The sequence below is a fragment of the Dreissena polymorpha genome, chromosome 1 (assembly GCF_020536995.1).
Source record: "Dreissena polymorpha isolate Duluth1 chromosome 1, UMN_Dpol_1.0, whole genome shotgun sequence".
Lineage (NCBI taxonomy): Eukaryota > Metazoa > Mollusca > Bivalvia > Myida > Dreissenidae > Dreissena > Dreissena polymorpha.
This window is the reverse complement of record NC_068355.1, coordinates 120,882,738-120,904,687: the sequence shown is the minus strand read 5'-3', so window position 1 is coordinate 120,904,687 and position 21,950 is coordinate 120,882,738. Positions and strand designations below refer to the sequence as shown.

At 35.7% G+C, this 21,950-nt stretch overlaps 1 protein-coding gene across 1 annotated transcript; it reads left to right on the top strand.

The window, feature by feature from the left end:
* The first annotated feature begins 19,358 nt into the window (after positions 1-19,358).
* LOC127847189 (uncharacterized) lies at positions 19,359-21,950 on the top strand. The gene has a single exon (XM_052378957.1). The coding sequence runs from the start codon at positions 19,359-19,361 to the stop codon at positions 21,948-21,950; it is 2,592 nt and encodes an 863-aa protein (XP_052234917.1).

The following is a 21,950-nucleotide window of genomic DNA, read 5'->3' as shown; positions in this document are numbered from 1 at the left end:
ATATCAGCAAGGTAAACAAACACCGTTTACGCATGTGCGTCAGCAAAGGTTATAACCTACATGTCATTAAAATATGATATCCAAATAAAAATCAGTATTGACAAAAGGCAACATGTTCCAATTTACTAAGTACTTAAAATCAAATAACTAAGAGCCTTTTAATAATTCACAATGTAGTCTTTAACGGTTTACCAATTTTAAACACATGGTAGATGTAAGTGTCTTTAATGCAGTTCTCCTGGCTTCATGATAGTGTTTAAATAAGAAAATTTAAGAACTATTTACTGAGCCATTTGAATGTAATACCGTGATAATGTGAAACAATTTTATATACATTTGATGACATGAAAACTATTAAATGCATGTTAATCACAAGCGCTTGGTGTTTTATGAAAGCTATACCAACAATCCATGTTCGATAGGTTCTCTGAGAAAAAATCTGATTAAATTTGAGACAATGTTGATGTGTGGAAATTAAAATTAGACAGCCAGCGATGGATTGGAACTCTCTTTTTGCGTTTACATTTTTCAACAAACTAATTTCTTTATAACTAACAGCGATGACCATTATCGTAAACTATCACGTAAAACGCTGAATGGTTGTAAAGGAATCTTTGGGAAGTATTTTTTATTTGCCCATGATTAGGTTCCGTAATCAGAATATGAAGTATAAACCGACCATATATATTATGTAATCGCTAAAAGTAATAAAATATGCATGACATTACCAGAGTTAGTATTATTAGTATTGCAAAGCTGATATGAACGGAATATAATTATGTAATGTTTTGCGAATAAACAGCTAATGTACAGACGGGTCGCCATAACCTACGGACAGATAGATTTTTATAATGCGATCAGTGCAGTATCTATTACTTTACGTCACAGCAATCCAATGAAAAACTATCGACGTTCACGTGTCACTGTTGAGTACTGGTAGTTTACCAGAAGTATACAAAACGCAGATGACAAAAGGCCAGAGCGGTGCCAATTTTGTTTGTGTGGTGTTTAAAATGTTGACTGCAAATGACAAATAAAATCCAAACTATGTCGAACTATGGATATGTCCGTAGGTTACAGGTGCTCGCACTTTAAAATTGTGTTAAAAAACTCCACAATAATACAAAAACAATTTTAAAAAGCACGCAGAAAAGCATGTACGATGCTAGAACATTTCTAAATCCTAACCGTTTGAGATATTGGCGACAAACGTGTACTTTTCGACACCGTATAGCTCGTAGCTATTGCATACTCTCCACTGTGTCACAGCAATCCCGAACTCACGACACGACGGTCCTCGGTCAGTGCCGTGTAAGGCCACAGCGGCCAAAAATGAATCCAGGGAACAACGCAGATGCGATTTACCACAATATCAATCACAACACCAAAGAGAGTCGCGACGAAACACATGTGGAATCAATGTGCATTTTTTTCACAAAGTGTGTGCAAGTTATACATAACTTTTAAACCACAAGCGTCTTGTGCTTCAATCATTTAAATCAATTGCAATCATCATTTCAGATTAACCATAAAACGATGAAATGGCAGAAGTTGAAAAATGTTTATTGTTTAACATACAATGGGAAAATCTCTTGTTATAACAAAAGAAACCGAAATTAAAGATGTGCAGAAGATCTAATTCTGTTTCTAACAGTGTTAAAGTATCATTTGTGACGCATCAACAAATGAATTTTTCCGTTGCACAAGTTACAGAGTATGCTTTCGTAACAAATGACAATAGCTCTGCTTATGTCAAAATAAAGATAACCCAAAACATAAATGTATTATTGCTTGTACATGTGTTATTGAAAGTTACATCGATTAAGAAGCAATTTATTGAAAACAGTGTTCATAAGTATGATGAGAAGCATCCATCTAACAGAGTAACAAGAAACCTACAGACACAATTTTGGAAGTGCATGCATGTAGGAATATTTCTGTGTTCTCAAAGTGTGCACCTCATCAAATTGACTTGTAAATGCAATCTCCTATCGGAATAAAAACTGCAATAGATGAAGCCTAAACATCCGATCGACCGTTTACAACAACGGTTGTATGGTTCTCATACAATTATTATTGATCCAGGTAAACAAAAAATATTTTGTCTATATTGTTAAGACACACATTTAAAGTGATATTATGGGCATCCAACAGTTTATAGGTGTCTATCGCCGCAACCGTTGTTTATTTTTTGGTGTTTTCACTTCATATACACTTATTTTTGTTAATGCAGCATCAACATACTAAAACAAATACCTGGAAAGAGAAAAATAATGCATTTTAATATCAACCGTAATTTCGTTTGACAACTGATCACTCATGTACAATGTGAACCTAAATTTAGTTGTAGTGCAGATTCGTTTATACGACACTAAGACACAATTTTGTTTTACGGATCATTTCGGCTAACAGGACTGGGTGAGTCACGTAAAATATCGAATATAAAATATATTCTTATAAACAACTGTTATCAAGATAAGTTGCAGATAATTGGTCAGTAACCACATTTTAACTTACTCTTGTGACCTGTTTATTCTTTTCAGCTCAATTCAACAGTGAAAATGCCCATAATATCACTTTAGTATAAGGCGTTCTAGATCGTAGATATGATGAAAGGAAATAAGTCACTTTTATACACCAACATTATTTGTCACTTCGCAGAATTGATTAAATTGATTGGATAAAAATATTGTTCATTGCAATCATTTTCGCAAATTGAGTTGAAATCGACGAATTATATTTGGAAGTTTTATTGAAGAAAAATATAAATAAATATTTATACTCCTGAAGAATGTAGATTTGCTATGAGAACCAATCGTGGATTCGTAAATTGAAAAAAAGTATTTGCCAATATAACACATCTGATCATATTGCACAACAAACAGACAACGTAGACTGTATAATTATATTTTTATTGGACAACAGGAGCATATTTGCTTGTTAATTATCAGCATACATTTTTATATAAAGTGACATAATGTTGACATATATCATTGGCGTCGCACTGAAGTGCGGCGACTAGTATGTAATACGTTTTTTTTCGCTTATGGGAGGAAAGGTTATTTTACGAAATTATGTACATATTTTTGTTGTCAGAATATCTTGCATTGTGGTGATTTTTGTGTAAATTAGTGTAAATAAGTACTGCATTTGTGCCTATTACATTTACTACACCATTTATTGCCAACAATGCAAAGCTAATTCGTTTAATTAATACCTGATCACAGGGACTGGGATATAATAAAAGATCACAGGGACTGGGCAAATACGTGAACCGGTGAAACTTTCTGGTTTTGTATAAAAAAAAAAACTTCTTTGTTCCACTATCCTAGCAACCACCTAGTAACTAATAAAGGCGCTATAGAGCGATAAGCGCGACACGTATTATTAATTGTAATAATGAGTCTTGATAAAGGAAGCAGCCGCTTATCAATGAGGAGCACCATCACAACACCCCAGTCTCATTACTATCAAGTCCTCCTACAGGTTTTTTTAAGAACCACATATAGAAGGCCGCAGGCCTGACCCGTATCTTACCAGTGGTATGGACCCTTTGGTATGAACCTTTAACCCCGCTCACTATCCAGCGTTTAAACTTTCGGGTTTACATTTAAACTTAATAGCTTATTAATATCTTTGTTAGAAGGTGATTTTCCAAGCGGTTCCGTAGTGTAGTGGTTACACGCTCGCTTCACATGTGAGAGGCCCAAGGTTCGAGCCCCAGTAGAATGAAATTATTTTATTTGTGTTATATGTTAACTCTTTGTTTTGATGTGGACATTTTAGTTGAAACAAATATGCTGTTTAATTATAACCATTTTTCGTTTTTATTATGTCCATGAAATATATGTGCGAAAGGGTGGGGTTCGTAAACACATTAAAACTTGTACAGTGTTTTCATATCAATGAGTACTCAACCCCTATCGTAAATGAGCAACGTAAGAATACGTTCAGGATCATCACCCCTTGAAGTTGAGAAAAATATGAAATTACGCTTACAAGATGAAGCAGATTTTTTAAAACCTACACAGTTCTGTTCCATTAATGAAAACTGCATCCGGATGCCAGTAAAAAAAAGAAACCAATGTAAATAAAATGAACTATGAAATATGTGGGGGTTAGACCACACAATATCATAGATAATGGTTATTTGGGAGTTATAACACAACATCATAGATAAGGGTTATTTGGGGGTTATAACACACAATCATAGATAATGGTAATACCAGTATCTTTTTCTATTTTGTTTAAAATAATCGGCCAATATATTAAGATTTACAGTAGAAAAAGAATCGTTCCATGTAACTTCATTGAGTGCCTTTTACACTGAAATTCCCGACGCTTTGCATCAATACTTATATTGTAGAATGCAATCAAATGCCGAAACAAGTCTTATCATATTGACACAAAATATGAGTGGCAAAAATTCTAATATGGAATCTGTGAATAAACAATACAAAAAAATGAAATCCTTGTCGACGTATACAATAAAACTATGTTTAGCATATTTTTGATGTTCGTTGAATTATAGCCATTAATAATCCGGTGAAATCTAAAATAAATACACAACAGAAACATGTGACAGACCTGGTAAATGAAGTGCAAAGATTTAAGGTCGCGAAAAGTATTATAGTTTTACCTCGCCCACAATACAAACTCCACTTGAAAATAATTTGCAGTTATTAAAATAGATGTATGCTGATCAAAATTATTGGTGTTGATATTAAAATGAAAATAATTTATATTTTAAAGGTTAATCGTATTTTATAAGCATTTTTGTTTATGAACGTCACGTTATTAGCGGTCCTTTAAAATGATATACACGTATAAACAGAAAACAATATTCGACAAAAATTACAAATAACAAGGGCGGACACACGATCTGCACTAAAATATCATACAAAGATTCAAATGGGCGCATCAGTTGTTTCTGTATTTAAATGTTTTGCAACTATGTGAGGTCCTCTTAAGTAACTTATAAAATATACTGAATTTGCAAAGGCGACAGAGATAAACAACAAGAGCTCCGAGAACGGAGACTAATGGCCCCTCACCGTATCAAGGCCTTGATACAATATTTTTTTAAACAAAACTCACTATAATATTTAATCGTGTCATATTGGTGTGACTTAGCCACTTTCATAAGGTTTTAGGTTACAGCGAATTATGCATTATGATTTAATTCTGTTAAATCATCGTGATAGTAAATGGGTTGAGAATATTATAGTATCATAACTGGGGGTATCTACTGTGCATGGCCAATACACATGGGACGTATACAACCAATTTGTCGATTCAATGACGAGTTATAGATCGGATATTTTTTCCTCACGTATTGTGACGGTGACCATAACCTTTGACCAAGTTACCTCAAATTTCACTAGGGCTCATCTACTTCGAAGGCCAATGCACAAGTGGAGTATCAATCCTTCCGGAGAATCAGATGGCGAGTTAATAATCAGAAACGATTTCATACTTAGTGTGAAAGTGACCTTGACCTTTGACCTAGTGACCCCAAATTCAAAAGGAGCCATTTACTGCCGAACGATAATGCCCATGCGGAGTATCAAGACAGCGGTCTATTCGTTGACGAATTATTGATCGGAAAAACTGGTCAACCGAGAGACAGACCGACAGAACGACAGACCAATTGACCTCTAGCAAAACAATATCACTTCCTCTTCGAAGGGGGGGGGGGGATAAAAATGAACATGATAATTTATAAATCAATACTAATGCAAACGATTAAACGTTTCTTAAACTGCCACATTGGTAAATCCAGTTGAACAATATATATAAGTATTTTTAAACATGTTATGTAACCAAAAGTCACACCATATGGTTACAATTGTCGTTGAAAATAATTGGTTAATCTTATTTCCGCGTTTGAGAGATTGGAAGAGTGTAATGGGGTATCCTGCTCTTTGACAAAAGGTTTAGGGCCGGAAATAATGTCCAGCAATTCATAAGCTCCTCTTTTGCTCAAGGCAAGCATAATGGCCTTTGTTGTACCGATCAACAGAAATTGCAATGTCATATCCTACTGAATAGTGTGCGTCATAGTTATTTTCGTCCCAACATATAGTTTATCAATCCATTATATGGCATTACCTTTGAAAAGAGATAAACAATAAAATAATGATTATATCGGTTATTTATGCAAGTTTGGTGTTCAGCGACGCAGTTGTATATACTGTTTCAAAATTTAACATTTCAGATTTTGCAACATTATGAAACAAAAAAAAAGCAGTTAGTTAACGTATTTTTGCGACAAATAAAACATTAGCATTACTTTTTGGATCAGTACCGGAAAATAATAAAAATTCATGTAACTGAAGGCACTAATTTGCGTTTGATAATACACATTTTTGACATGTAATGTTTTGAACAAATGAAAAACTACGAAATTTCAATGACAAATTTCAATAAAAAACGCTCTCAGTAGCGTTTTGACTTTAATGTGAAACTTGACAAATAATTTAAGCAGACAATAACACTAATCGAATATTTGAAACGCTCTTGTCGTGCAGTATACATGGAATTTTGAACAAAAACACAGTCTTATTAAATAAAGAATTATGATGTATTTCACATTACCAAAAGAATCATACAAATCCTTCTTTAATGCACAAGTTGAAATTCTTAAGAAACATGTTTTAAAAAGTTATTTGGAAAACCCCCAGCTCTAACCGGTGTGTTAATCCCATTTACATTTACTTAGGAAAACCCCGAAAAAATTAACGTGACCCTGCACCCTGTTTTCCCAACACCGATGTTACGATGTTTAGAAATATGCTGACATGTAATTTATTGAAGGTCATAGTTAGCGCTATTTACTAGAGGGATGACGTCGGGCAATATATGATATTATCCTACAAAAAAATGTCTCTGCGTTTTTTAATGCGTGGGCTATTTTATTTGTGGTCTTAGACGAACTGGTATTCTCACTCGTAACGCACAACGAAAATACTGTCGATACCTATATTGTTACAATTGTTTACGTATGTTCAAGGCGTTATAGACAAGCTTTAACGGCTGACGTCTATGACATGTAATACTCATCCACGAATGTTCTTACAAAAACAGGTATATATTATACAACCCTCATTGTTTTCATATTGTAAGGTTCATGGGTTGCAGATAGCATGGGTATATAGGAAAACGTATTGAAAGTAATACAACTCTTTGTGACAATACGTATATACGTTATGTACATCGAATATTTATATTTGTTTTAATATACAAAAGTTTAAAAACAAAGCGAGTTTGAACACATTTGAAAATATGAAGAAAATTATGATATTTTGAATAAACGGTCAATCTTACGTTGAACACGTATATAACCATATATAGGCGCACAAAGGAAACATAGTATAAGCGATCGATTTCTATCAATACTCTTTGATGATAATATATAGTGCCAATTGATGATTTTTCAAATGAAGTCAAATGATTGAATCGGTAAATATAACGTCCTATAAAACACAATCAGAAGAAGTTTTATTTGAAGTGGAAATTGAAAAAAATCGTAACGCGAGGCGGAAAAATACAAGATAATATGAGATTGAATGACATGTCCGCTGCGCATAATGCAATGATCGTTACTTGCTGTCCGAGTGTCAATTTTTATTTGTTAACTAATTGTGAATACATGTCCATGAATTAGACATATCGTCATTTTAGAAATGCTGTCGTAAATCTTACTTAGGTTTATACACGTGGACAATGTAACTGTGTAAATATGAAAACATAAATAAGTACCGACGTTCTTTTCAGACAAACTGTAGTCACTAACAATTCGAGGTAGTAAAATAACTTTTGATGTCTCCGCTAGACGTGAATCTGTGATTGGGAATGGAATAAGAAGAATAGATGCTGTTTGGGAATGGAATAAGAAGAATAGATGCTGTTTGGGAATGGAATAAGAAGAATAGATGCTGTTTGGGAATGGAATAAGAAGTATAGATGCTTTTTGTAGACGTGAATCAGTGATTGGGAATGGAATAAGAAGAATAGATGCTTTTTGGGGACGTTAATCAGTGATTGGGAATGGAATAAGAAGAATAGATGCTTTTTGTAGATGTGAATCAGTGATTGGAAATAGAATAAGAAGAATAGATGCTTTTGGGTTATTAAATAGTCAATGGAAACAAAGTGTTTAAAGCCATGCTAAGTTTGACCATAATGTTAATTTTTACCCGTCATGTACTTTTTGTCAATAAATCTGTGTTAGTGGTTGTGCTCGGCTTGAAATTGATCATCTACTACATTTAAGTGCTCTATTGTTCGCTCAAATGCAAATGACAATACATAAAATCAAGATAGCAAAACATACACGAATAAGACATGATGATAAGATAGCAAAATACTGTTTTAATTACACACTGATGGACATGATACTTTACATTTAAATTGTTACTGAAACCTTGTTTGCATACATACGAATATTTTCTAAGAATTATCGAAGGGTTAAGTGTTCATATTTCAACAATACATTATTTTAACATAGCTTTAAACGATTTGTGCTTTACACGAGACTCTTTCTTTGCACAAAGTCGGCATATCATCTAAATGTGATACCTTGGGCTGTATTTAAAATCAATGTCATTCGCAACAACAAAATCCGTCCGTGTAATCAATTGAATAGGAAAATCATGTTATATGTATTTGCTTCAAACATAATTTCATATTGTTGTATATAAAAGTGTTGCGGTTATTCAGTTTAATATCTGAAAGTCTGAGATGTTTAAGTAGAACGGTTTGTTATACTTGATCAACGTGCTATATTTGATATGTCAATTGTAAAATAACAAAATGACAACAATAATAATTTGTTGATTCACTGACAATTAAAACAAGAAGAAGAAAGATGAATAATTTATTGTAATATTCTTTCCCATTATTAGCTTATAGTTTAATGTAAACGTCAATCTTCTATTTTATGCAAATAGCTAATCGATTTCGTCAGTTTTCATATTTGGCATTTCTAAATCTGACAATCATCCATGTTCAATTGTTTTCGAAAACTACGAATCGCATGAAATTCAGAGAAGAACATTTAAAAAGCTCAAAATACCTGGCTTGTTCATAAACAATGATTTAACCGAGTTAACATTTCTCAAACGGCAAACTGTACGTAACAACTTCGCGCTGGATATAATTGCGTATTGTTGCGTATTGATTTTCTGCTGATGGTAAAGTACGGTAGAAAGCAGTGCCATAATCTGGTTTTCATTAAGCGAACATGTATAGTCGTTGACAACAACTAATTAATTAGATTAATTAAATAGAAAGGTGTAGTGCCGAGGAAGGTGTCTAGCAGGCCATATACTCCACCTATGCCCCTAGTAATTGTAATGGTTATCGATTTACTTATTACCAAGAATGGACCAAGTAAGTAACGACATTTCAGCGGCAAAAAGTGCACAATATGACAAATATATATTTATTTCTTTATTTCTTGCATAGTCAATACATTCAAGAGAACATTAAATACATATTTGTTCAACAATACACGAGTAAGAAATAAATGTGATACAAAAAGTCAAACTTTAATTGAACGCTTTAAAATTTATGAATGGTGCGCGTCCAAGTCAAAACAACAAAATTCTGGAGACGACTTGCACTAGTGTACGTACAATATTATTTGAAAATAGTTTTACAAATAACATTATTACTATCTGTGTCCTTTTTAAAAGTTTGAAGTTGAGAATCTCAATTACAATGTTTGAAATACAAATGCTTCAGAATTTTCACCGTTATAACTAAATACGTAAGTTTAAGGTTTTATGTGACAATTTAACATTTACATAATTTTTCAGAACCGTATCTGGAAATAAATTATTTTTTTAACAATGATGCCACCCATTTGCACGTTAACAACACACATGTTTTAGACGTAGGTATAAACGAACGGAAAAACAACGAAATTTAAAAGTTTCTAATAAGTGAACGTGGAAAGCTTTAAACAAATACGTCACACTATGACATCAAGCTCGGCGAATGATTTAATCAGATACTGACAACAATGGAATACTTGAAGCGCATAAATCAAGATCATGCTAAAATGTTCTAATTAACTTCAGCTGATAATTAGTCCTGTGCAATTGTCGACCGAGAAGACATTTTAGTGACACAATATTCGAGCCGACCAAACAATGTCAGCACTTTTGAAATTGCCTAGGCGTTTGCATTGGTGATCAAAGACATATGACAATCTTACTAGTTGCGCATTGAGAATAAGCTGAAATATATGTATATATTTCGTAGGTTGTGTGTCCAGAATTTAAACAAAAGCAGGAACGGCTGATTCTGTTGTATGACTAGGTAGATACCTGAACGAAGATTTTAAAACAGTACGTTATTATAATAACCTAAAGCGCTAGCCGTAGAGAAGTAAATCTTGTTTTATAAACATTATGTAAATTTATTTTTAAACAATCAGAAATACTTGTGAATAACAGAGAAGGTAAACACAAATAGTATTTAAATTACGTTGAAATACAGTTAAAATACAAAATGGGTTAAAACAACGTATTTTCAGGCACGTCTCGATAAAGCTATAAAGGAAATTACCGCAACGAGAAAAATAACATATCACGAATTTTCAAAATAACACCTTACTTATGCAAAATACTCGAGTGTTCGATAAAAGAATTTAAAAGAAAAACTAGAAATGGAAAATTTCGTCATGCTCATTCATCACAGACGCCAAATAAAGACTATGTCTCTGGATAGACTTAGACAGTCTATTGTTACAAGGCTGTACACGACGCGCGTTAAACTTGATCCTCTCTTTTTACCGAACCTTTGATATTAAAAATTTGAATTTAAATTTGAAAATGAATTAACCGTGTTTACAAAACCAACCAAGCCGAACGTGAAACTAGATGCATTACGTTTCGTAATTGAAACACTTAATATTTGTTCAGTTTTAGGAAGCGAATCGATCATATACGATGGAATATTAATGCAATACAGACGATAATAATGCATTGTTATATAATTTAATGCTGCTACGAAATTTTGGAAAATGATTCATGTGCAGTACTAAATAAGTATAAATGCATACAATTTAATTGTATATCCCTCTACATGCATGAGTGATAACAACCTGTCCTTGATTATTAGTTGCAAGTTCGCTTTCTACAGGTATACTCGATTATGAAGGACTAATGATCATCAACTTAACAGCGCATCTCCCCAATAATACATTGTGTGGCTGTGTCTACAGCGCATCTCCCCCAATAATACATTGTGTGGCTGTTTCTACAGCGCATCTCCCCAATAATACATCGTGTGGCTGTTTCTACAGTGCATCTCCCCAATAATACATCGTGTGGCTGTTTCTACAGCGCATCTCCCCAATAATACATTGTGTGGCTGTTTCTACAGTGCATCTCCCCCAATAATACATCGTGTGGCTGTTTCTACAGTGCATCTCCCCCAATAATACATCGTGTGGCTGTTTCTACAGCGCATCTCCTCAATAATACATCGTGTGGCTGTTTCTACAGCGCATCTCCCCAATAATACATTGTGTGGCTGTTTCTACAGCGCATATCCCCAATAATACATCGTGTGGCTGTTTCTACAGTGCATCTCCCCCAATAATACATCGTGTGGCTGTTTCTACAGCGCATCTCCCCAATAATAAATTGTGTGGCTGTTTCTACAGCGCATCTCCCCAATAATACATCGTGTGGCTGTTTCTACAGCGCATCTCCCCAATAATACATCGTGTGGCTGTTTCTACAGCGCATCTCCCCAATAATACATTGTGTGGCAGTTTCTACAGCGCATCTCCCCAATAATACATCGTGTGGCTGTTTCTACAGCGCATCTCCCCAATAATACATTGTGTGGCTGTTTCTACAGCGCATCTCCCCCAATAATACATCGTGTGGCTGTTTCTACAGCGCATCTTCCCAATAATACATCGTGTGGCTGATTTTCAGGAAAAATCCACATTCATTGAGAAAACTTCAGTGTAAAACACCAATGGAATTTGACAAGCTAGGTGACCAGGCAAATCTTAACATTTATATAAAAAAGACCAGTTTAATTTACATTTAATATCAATTATGACATTCACGAACGTAGTAAAAAATACAAATGTTGATTTTCACAAGATTGACTGTTACAATGTGATACTGATTTAAGCTTCTCAGTATTTTGTGTCTTAAATTAATAATCCGTAATGATGTAATTAAACAATACATATTTGTATAACTAGTTTAACAAGTATATGTATTTTGAAACATTTTTTTTTAATTTTTAATCAATGTTAGTTTAACTAATAAATCTATGCTTTCTCCCGAGTTATCTCTATTAAAGCCAAATTAATATCACATGAGCTAATTTACTAACACAGCACTATTCCGTTCTTGTGTGAAAGCACTTCAGAATTCAGGGACTATTATGCTTCTGAGTCACCCTTAATCTTTATATTATTAATGTTAAAACAGTGATGTAACATGTGTATAATTCAACTTATGATGCATCAAGATTATAGTGATACATGTATACATTTATAAAGTGTCAATATTAATTATAAACTGAGAAATTATTTCAGTAGTGTGTGAAAGGATTTGAAGTTATTTTGCGTTTTTAAACAATGACATATGTAAATTTTAATTAAAGTATCAAACTTGTATGAAAATTACCCGTACAATTTATTAACAGGATCAAGAGATAAACAGCAGCGTGCTACACCCTGTTCATTTTTATGTGAATTGATGGTTATTATTCCCAAATTCTATATGACCAAAGGCAAATGTGCAGATTTTACAAATAAGTCTTAACTGTGATTCCAGGGACAAAGTTTCCACTTACTTTTATTTATTTAATTCACGATATGAATTGCTCTTTGGCAAATTTTAGTTGGTCGCATTATTTAACTGATTTGTTTGACTTTGTAATTATTATATTTTCATTTTTTATCAGAGAACATCACTAGACTGCGTGCCTTAAATCAGAGATGATATGGCGATGTATTGGCATTTCTCATAAATAATGTGACACATCGTTGTATTATTGTATAGCCACATGCATGAGTATTGGCATAATACAATTAAAAACATATAATTTAATGAAACAATATGAAATATGATGTTACGTATATTTTTTCAAGAGCTGTTAATGTTGAAAAGCTCACATGCACAAAAGTTACTGTAAATAATTTAATTAAGTGACAGTTTTTTTACTAATTTGTTTGGATGCACATGCAGATATATCATGTTTTGTGCAGAAGACAGTAGTAAAAATGAGTTTCACATTGTTTCAGTGAATTGGTAACATAGTTAGAATGACAGGATCATCAATTATATTTATTGATATAAAAAAGTGTTGTAGTCATACTGGATATCGTTTCCATTTAGCTATAAGAAGGTCCCTGCTTGATCCCCACTAACAATGAGTGAGGGTTCTAAAAATCTTTAAATAATATGAATAAGTAAAGATAGGGCCGAGTTGATTTCGGGGCTTATAAATCTGGAGAAACATAGACCCAGGCTAAAAGCCGAGGCCAAAACACCCGAGGCCGCATGAGCCTGCCATATTCTTAACAAGTATTGTTCCTACCCAGGAAAAAGGCTTGAGTGTCTTAGTAAGCTTTATACTTTCAGTGCAATGTATCAAAGATACATTGGTTAAAATAAATAATTATTTGTAAAAATAAAAATTCTGCACAAATTCAAATATTTAATTTACCTGTGTACAGGAATCGTTTCAATGTTGATGGTCAGTGAACTATGTTAAGAGCACAATAACTATGAAACACTAGTATTTTGACGATGCTGCGAAGCAGCTCGTCTAAGTTATCATACCATGAAACAAGAAATATCTTTAAAAAGATATTCGGCGTGTATATTCTGTACCACTTATCGTAAAAAAGTTCTGCTACAGTAACACGTTTGTGGGTTATAGCATTACGTTTCAGCAGATATATTCAAAACTTGACATGCTCTTTAATTACACCAAACGCATTTATATCATACCAAACTTTATATCTCGTTGTTTCCTTTCCTAAGTTAATGATGTTATGTGTACGGACATGATTTCACATGCCTATGTGCATGAAAATATAGAGGATATTTGTTCATGTCAGTGTAGGGTCGTTTGTGACAAGTGATCATAGAATATATATTTACGAGTGGCGCAGCCACTAGTGAGAATATTATTTTTCTATGATCACGAGTGATATAACACACGATCTTATATTGCCATGAACACATGTTCTGTTTCTTTTATGCCCCCTTTTCAAGAAAATAATTAACAGCTGTTTCCCTTTCGCTTAAAAGTTACCCTTTCTCTCGTGGCGTGCCTGAATACATTTCAAAAAACAAAAAGACGTCATTAGTGTGACGCAATGACGTCTTTATACCAGCAAAATTCTCCAGTCAAACTATATTACAATGTAAATAAACGGTAAAAAGGCATAAAATAAAAAGAAAATTTTGTTGGAGTCGGTGGAATGTCGATTTTAATTCACTCGTATCATAGAAAAATTACATTAATTCAACAATCATTTCATAATACATTGTACATGCTAACAAAACTCGCAAAACATTAACGTTAAAATTTACGCAATACTTAAAATAATTGTTTGATACAAACGTGCTTATTTTAACCAGTTCTGGCTCTTCAGTATTACCCGCTGACTGGATTTGATAACAAAGCATAAGTGACTCAGGTGTCATTTCAATAGCCAATCATATTTACGCCTTCAAAAATGTTCAATAACCAATCATATTGCCGCCTTCAAAAATGGTTTTGATAATAGAAAAAAGCAACGCCGTGGATTCAATTAGTGTGAACAAAGGCTGTTTGGTCGCTAAAGGTGCATCAATAAATTTTATTCGGAACGCGCGCGCTGTGGGTTTTTCCGATTTCTGAGCGCGCGCAGGAGGTACAAACATTGTCATTAATACAGTAATGACCAGTAACGTCGATATCCGATTTGCTTCCCATTCAATAGTGGATAATTAGTATTTAAACGACAGTAGTGTTTCTTTAAGGAAATGTCAAAATTAAAGTCTTTTGTTATTATTACTATTAATATTATTATGAATAATTACACATAACACATCTAATTCTGATATACATGTATGTCAAACGTTTAATGCAGGATTAAAGTCTAAACACACCGTTTATATGTACAGCCGCCTATACGAATGGGTCCAGTAGCTAACATCCTTAAAAGACATGAAAAGCAGACCTTGTCAGCTGTTTGGTAATAAAGGAATGTATACAAACGGCTAGAAATATGCAATATTTCTTCTGAAAAAACATTAGTCGTGTTCTTGTTTTTTTTCGGCATGCTTTATAGATACAGCAAATACAAGTCATGTATGGTAAAGCTCGTAAGTGATGTGCCTTCTTATCTAAAGGTCTTAGTCTTTAGCGAATAATTTTCTTTACTTTTCAGATAAGTTAAAAAAAAAGCATCACAATAGAGCTATATCAATAGACATATAAATATCCAACTGCTATGGAACGATATATTAGTTATAGTACTACGAATGGACTGAGGATAGTAAGGTTTTTGTTGTTTGGTACTTGTCTGTATGATTTTAAATATATTTGAATAGTACATGTATAATATATATACGATAGAGTCAATGTCTTGGTAGTTTCGTTGACAAACTTCCAGTAAAACTGTATGCCCAGGCCTACGCACAGTGACCGAAGCTGTTAACATGTACATGAGCATTATATCGTGTTACATAGAATTCTTACAAATTAAACACGATCGTGATTAGTTCATTTGAAGAAAAATTATTAAATCATGGTATTTTTATAAACTATAACGAACGTTTGAGCAGAAAAAGTGGTGTTTACTATTCAGGAATACGAGAAATTATTTATTTTCTCTATTTTAAAATATGCTAGTCAGCTTTTGTTTGTACCTACCGCGCGTGCTTAAATATCGGAAAAACCCAGACTGGAGAGTTCCGAATAACAACGTCAACCATTTATAATTTACCTTACTTTATTTTTTCTCGGTAATCTGTCGGAAAACTATCTCCTAACCAAAACATTCGCTACATTTGCTTATGCTAAAAGCCATTTCATTAACTGGACCCAGCGGGACTGATAACTATATTGTTGTTTATGTCATTTGGAAGTAAGCTGTTATACGATGTATTCCGATCTATCCGTCGTTACGTTATGATTAAAGGCATAAGGTCGTTTCCACTTTTGGTTTTAGTTTTTCTGAAATTTTGCTGCTTGGTTTAATTCAAATTTCTCAAATTGCAGTTGATTTACGTAATAAATGTGTTTTACTTAAGTGAATGTTTGTTAAAAATAAATCGCATTAACATCGCAGTTACGGAAGCCTTTAATTCATGCGATATAATGTTACTTAAGTTTCAAATTATCCAAAAGGTCACGTCGCACTTTGTAGCGCGTGTTTTCTCGATTCTTAACATAACATTACCACCTTACACCTTCCTTTCTTTAAAATATGTCTAATCGCTTTTTATTAATGCACATTGTTGTCTAATTCAATAAGCTTAGGCATGTTTGTTCGTTAAGTACGCAATAATTTCATGATGATTCTCGAAAGTAGGCATGAGCACATAGCCGGGCCCGTGTCGTAAGAGCACTTGAATACGTGTGTTTGCCCTGAACACATGGTAAGGTGTGGAGAAATAAATAACAGTTTGAAAACGTTCATTTTTAGTTACAATGTAGTTATATTCAATCAATTATATGTTTATAGATCAATGAAACAACTATGCATTTTCTGTATTGTAGTTGACATTTGTAGTGATTATGTAAATAAATTGCAAATGAAAACGTGTATAATTAACGTTTAACGCGATCATGAGTGTAAAGAAAACGAATTATTTCAAACCTGCCATTTGTAAACGTTGTAGCGAGTATGGTATATAAACAGCATAATAGCCATATATTATCTATGAAACCCCTCTTATGCGTGCTTTCTCATTTTGCATATTAAATAAACTTTCAAACGGAAATAACAGAGCCACATCAGTGCACATACTATGTTTGATAATTCATTCGTTTGTTGGATATTGTTTGCTGTTTTAAACACATATAAGGTCATATCGCGGAGATTTAGTCAACCTTACCATGTGTTCATGGGCGAACTCACGTATTCAAGTTCTCTTACGACTATGTGCTCACACCTACTTTCGGGAATCATCAAGAAATTATTGCCGTACTTAACGAACAAAAATGCCCAAGCTTATTGAATTAGAGAAAAAACAACAATCAAAAGAGAAAAAAATATGTGAAATCACGTCCGTACACATGACATCATAAACTCAGGAAAGAATACAGCGAAATATAAAGTTTGGTATGACATACATGTGAAATTAAAGAGCATGGTGTAATTAAAGATCATGTCAAGTTTTGAATATATCTGCTGAAACGTAATGTTATAACCCACAAACGTTTTACTGTAACAGAACGTTTTTTAAGATAAGTGGTACAGAAAATACACGACGAATATCTTATTAAAGATATTTCTTGCTATATTTGATCGAGAATGTAACCCGCCTTTCAGTTTCACTGAATGGGTCAAGTTACCCACGGGTACTACTTCCCCGTACCCCCAAATTTTTTTCATTACCCAAAATGTTTCGTTCCAATTTATTTCGTACCCAATTTTTTTCGTATCTTTTTTTTTTCGTACCCCAATTTTCGTTCGTACCCAATTAGTTTTTCCTACCCAATTTTTTTTCCTAACATTTTTTTTTTAACCAATTTTTTATGGCATAATTTTTGTACCAACAATTTTCGTACCTATTTTTGTTTCGTACCCAATATTTTCGTTCACACATACACAATTTTTGTGATGTAGATAAACTTAAATTGATTCTTTTATATCCATCCTCTTCAAAAGCATCGTCACATCAGTACTGTCAGTACTTTGATTAATATTACAATTTTCTGTCGCATAACTGCTGTATATGTCTTGTTTGCAATAATTAATGCCTTATGGCTGCGTCAGTAATGCTGAGGACCAATTAATTTGTTGACAGCAGGTACACGCTTTCCTCTGGCTACAGCCCGGTTTTCTCTGTCCTCTTCCTTTATAGGTATTTGCCAATATCCTGATATCAAATCTAAACTGGTGAAATATTTACTTTTACCTAACAAGGCCAATATATCATCTATTAGTGGTAATGGATAGGCAATTGGTTTTGTAATTTTGTTAAGTTGTCTGAAATCAACGCAAAACCTTGTTTCGTTTTTTTTATCTTTGTTTGAATCATGTGTATTTTTCTTTTTGTCCACTAAAACTACGGAAAAGCTCCACGGGCTCCTTGACGGGCTTATTATGTTTGCGGCTAGCATTTCGTCAATTGCTTTATCTATGAATACCTTATTGTTTAACGGTGTTCAACTTTGTCAAGGCAGGGGAAACAACCACAAAGCAAGCTCCTAGAAACACGTCGATCTTAGATGAATCAGACCAATGGGAGATGAAGTCGACTTAGGAAAGAAGTTGGTCTTTCCCGAGATTGTCCAAACTACACTGAGGCCTGACATAGTGATATGGTCCACCAAACACAAGAAGCTGGTGACCATTGAACTCACCGTCCCATGGGAATCAAGGTGCGACATGGCATATGAGCGGAAGAAAGCCAAATACACTGATCTCTTAGACCAGTGCAGTTCCCGCGGTTGGAAAACATGGCTGTTCCCGATCGAAATTGGCGCCAGAGGCTTTCCCGCACAATCACTGTGGAGGATGCTAAGTGCCCTAGGAATCAGGGGAGGAGAGAGAAAGAGGGCTGTTGGGAGACTAGGTCAAGCAGCAGAGAGAGCGTCCAGTTGGCTATGGATTTAGAGGGAGGAGAAGAGCTGGCAGCTAACCACTGACCCGTAGTGCCTGATCAGCACTGCGGTTCCACCGCCCGGAGAGTGTCCTGGGATTAAAGGATGAAACACTTGTTGATGGGCGGCTCCCAGCTGATGAGACAGTGGTTTCGTGCAGCACAGACTGTATTCAACACATTACTTATCTGGGGAACCAGTGACTTCTAGGAAAGACTAGATGGCAACCGAGAATAGATTGGTGACACTGGAAAGACAGGTGACAACCAGGATAAGACTAGCCAGGTGCAGGATGGGGTAGCATCCCAGAATGCAGTCTTCGTAAGAGGACAACCATTATTCAGCTACAGACTCCATTACAGAAGAATACCCCCAAAGTCTTCCGAGAGGGGGGGGGGGAGGATGAAAGACTTACACGGACGGATTCAACGGTTACGACACGGCTAGTTCAATCGACTTTGACTGGAAAGAAGGCAGAAACAAAGTGTAGGTGTGGAAAAGTCTGCAAGAATCTCAGGGGCTTGCGCATACATCAAACGAGAACTATGTGTGGGCAGACAGCACGACAGCAGCAGCGCACAGATGTAATGTCTGGTGAGACGGTGGAGGATCCTAGTCAGGAACAAACCCACAGTACTGGGGACCTCATAGCGGCTGACATGCTGGATACAAACACATTGCGATCGGGAACGGATGCTCAAGAAGTCTTCGATGATGAAGACCCACTACTGGCGTTTCTGAGAACACAGAGTGACCCAGAGGCAAACACCGACTTACCACACTCCACAACAGCTCACAAGGGTGATGAATCTCCGAGGAAGCCAAGAATATCCTGGCCGAAAACGTCAGACAAGAAAGCATGGAAAGACCTGGATGATGACCTTCATGCAATACTGGAGACAGCACTCCAAGGAGCAGTTGAGAGAAAGCTGGTTGCTTTTACCAACCTTGTCTACACAGTTGGGAAAGAAAGATTCGGTCTGACTATCCAGAAAACCACCAAGAAACCTGTACAGATGAATAGAAGGCAGCGACAGATAAAGGGCGTCAGGAGTGAACTGAAGGTTTTGCGAAGGAGATATAGGCATGCCAGGGAAGAAGAAAAGCCAGGGCTGAAGCAGTTAAGAGACAGCCAGACGGAACAACTTTTAAACCTATGCAAGGCAGAACAACTTCGTGGGAAAAGAAGGAAAAAGGCCAAACGTCGTGCTGAGTTCATTGCAAATCCATTCAAGTTCTCTAATAACCTGCTAGACAAAGAGAAATCGGGCAAGCTAGAGAGCAGCATGGAAGAAATTACACAGTTCCTAACTGAAACGCACTCTGATGATATCCGAGACGTACCGTTAGGCAACTGCCAGAGAATAGAACCAGTACCAGAACCCACAACACCTCTAGACACCAAGGAACCTACACTGAAAGAGGTTTCAGAAGAAGTTCAAAAGGCAAGAGACGGGTCGGCCCCAGGACCAAATGGTATCCCTTACAAGGTGTATAAGATGTGCCCCAAACTTCTTCGACGCTTATGGAATCTTTTGAAAGTGGTTTGGAGGAAAGGTAAAGTTCCAGATTGTTGGCAACAGGCAGAAGGAATATTTACACCAAAGGAAAAGCATTCGAAGACCGTCACCCAATTCAGAACCATTTCCTTACTGAACGTTGAGGGGAAAATCTTCTTTGCTGTGCTGGCCAAGAGAATGACGCAGTATCTGACATCAAACCAATACATTGATACCTCAGTGCAAAAGGGAGGCGTCCCAGGGTTCTCTGGATGTGTGGAACATACAAGCGCCCTCAGTCAGATCATCAGGGAAGCAAAGGTTAACCAAAAAGACCTCACTGTTGTCTGGCTTGACCTTGCCAATGCGTATGGCTCCATACCACACAAGTTAATTGAAACCGCACTGAAGCACTACCACATCCCAGACCATGTGCAACAGATTATCAATGGGTACTTCAGTAACATACAACTACGGTTTGCTGTAGGAGAACAGTCAACACCTTGGATAAGGCTCGAGAAAGGAATAGTAACAGGCTGCACTATTTCAGTCGTGTTATTCGTGATGGGAATGAACTTAATTATCAATACCGCAAAGAGGGAAACCAGAGGACCAAAGACAACCTCCGGGATATACCTCCCATCCAATAGAGGTTTTATGGATGACCTCACGGTAATTAAAACGACACATGTGCAAGCTCGTTGGGTTCTTAGAGCATTGGATGAGACAGTGACTTGGGCAAGAATGAAGTTCAAACCAAAAAAATCGAGGAGCTTGGTAATCAAGAAGGGAAAGGTTACTCAAAGGTTCACCCTCCAGGTACAGAGCGAAGACATACCATCCATAGTAGACAATCCCATCAAATGCCTAGGAAAATGGTACGATGCCAGCCTTAATGACACAAGCAGCACAAACCGCACCAAGAACCAACTCCAAGAAGGTCTGAAGCAGATAGACCAGACATCACTTCCTGGAAAATTCAAGGCATGGTTATACCAACATGGATTGTTACCAAGACTCATGTGGCCTCTAATGCTGTATGAGATAGCAGTTTCTACTGTGGAAGGCTTTGAAAGAACCATCAACAGATACCTCCGTAGATGGCTAGGGGTCCCACCAAGTTTCACCAGCATCGGACTATATGGGAGGACCAACCAGCTCCAACTCCCAATATCATCAGTTGTTGAGGAGTACAAAGTTGCCAAGGCCAGGATGGTGGTGACACTGAAAGAATCGTCTGATGACCTGATCAGGATGGCAGGCATAGAGACTAGAACCGGAAGGAAGTGGTCGGCAAGCCAGGCGGTGTCCCAAGCTGAAAGTATACTGAGACACAAAGACATCGTCGGAACTACTACGGAGGGCAGACAAAGGCTTGGTATGATAAAACCACAGCGATGGAGTACGGCAGATAAAAGGGAGAGGAGTCAGATGGTGCAGAAGGAAATCAGGGCGAGCGAAGAGGAGAGCAGAAGAGCCCGTTCAGTTGAAATGGGCGGACAATGTGCCTGGAACAAATGGACAACAACAGAGAGGAAGTTTACTTGGGCAGACATATGGCAGTATGAGCCGCTTAGACTCAAATTCCTGTTAAGGTCAGTTTACGACCTGCTGCCATCCCCAACCAACCTCCACTGA

Excerpts from the sequence above, each read along its gene's own strand:
- LOC127847189 (XM_052378957.1), top strand. The coding sequence starts at position 19,359 with ATGTGTGGGCAGACAGCACGACAGCAGCAGCGCACAGATGTAATGTCT.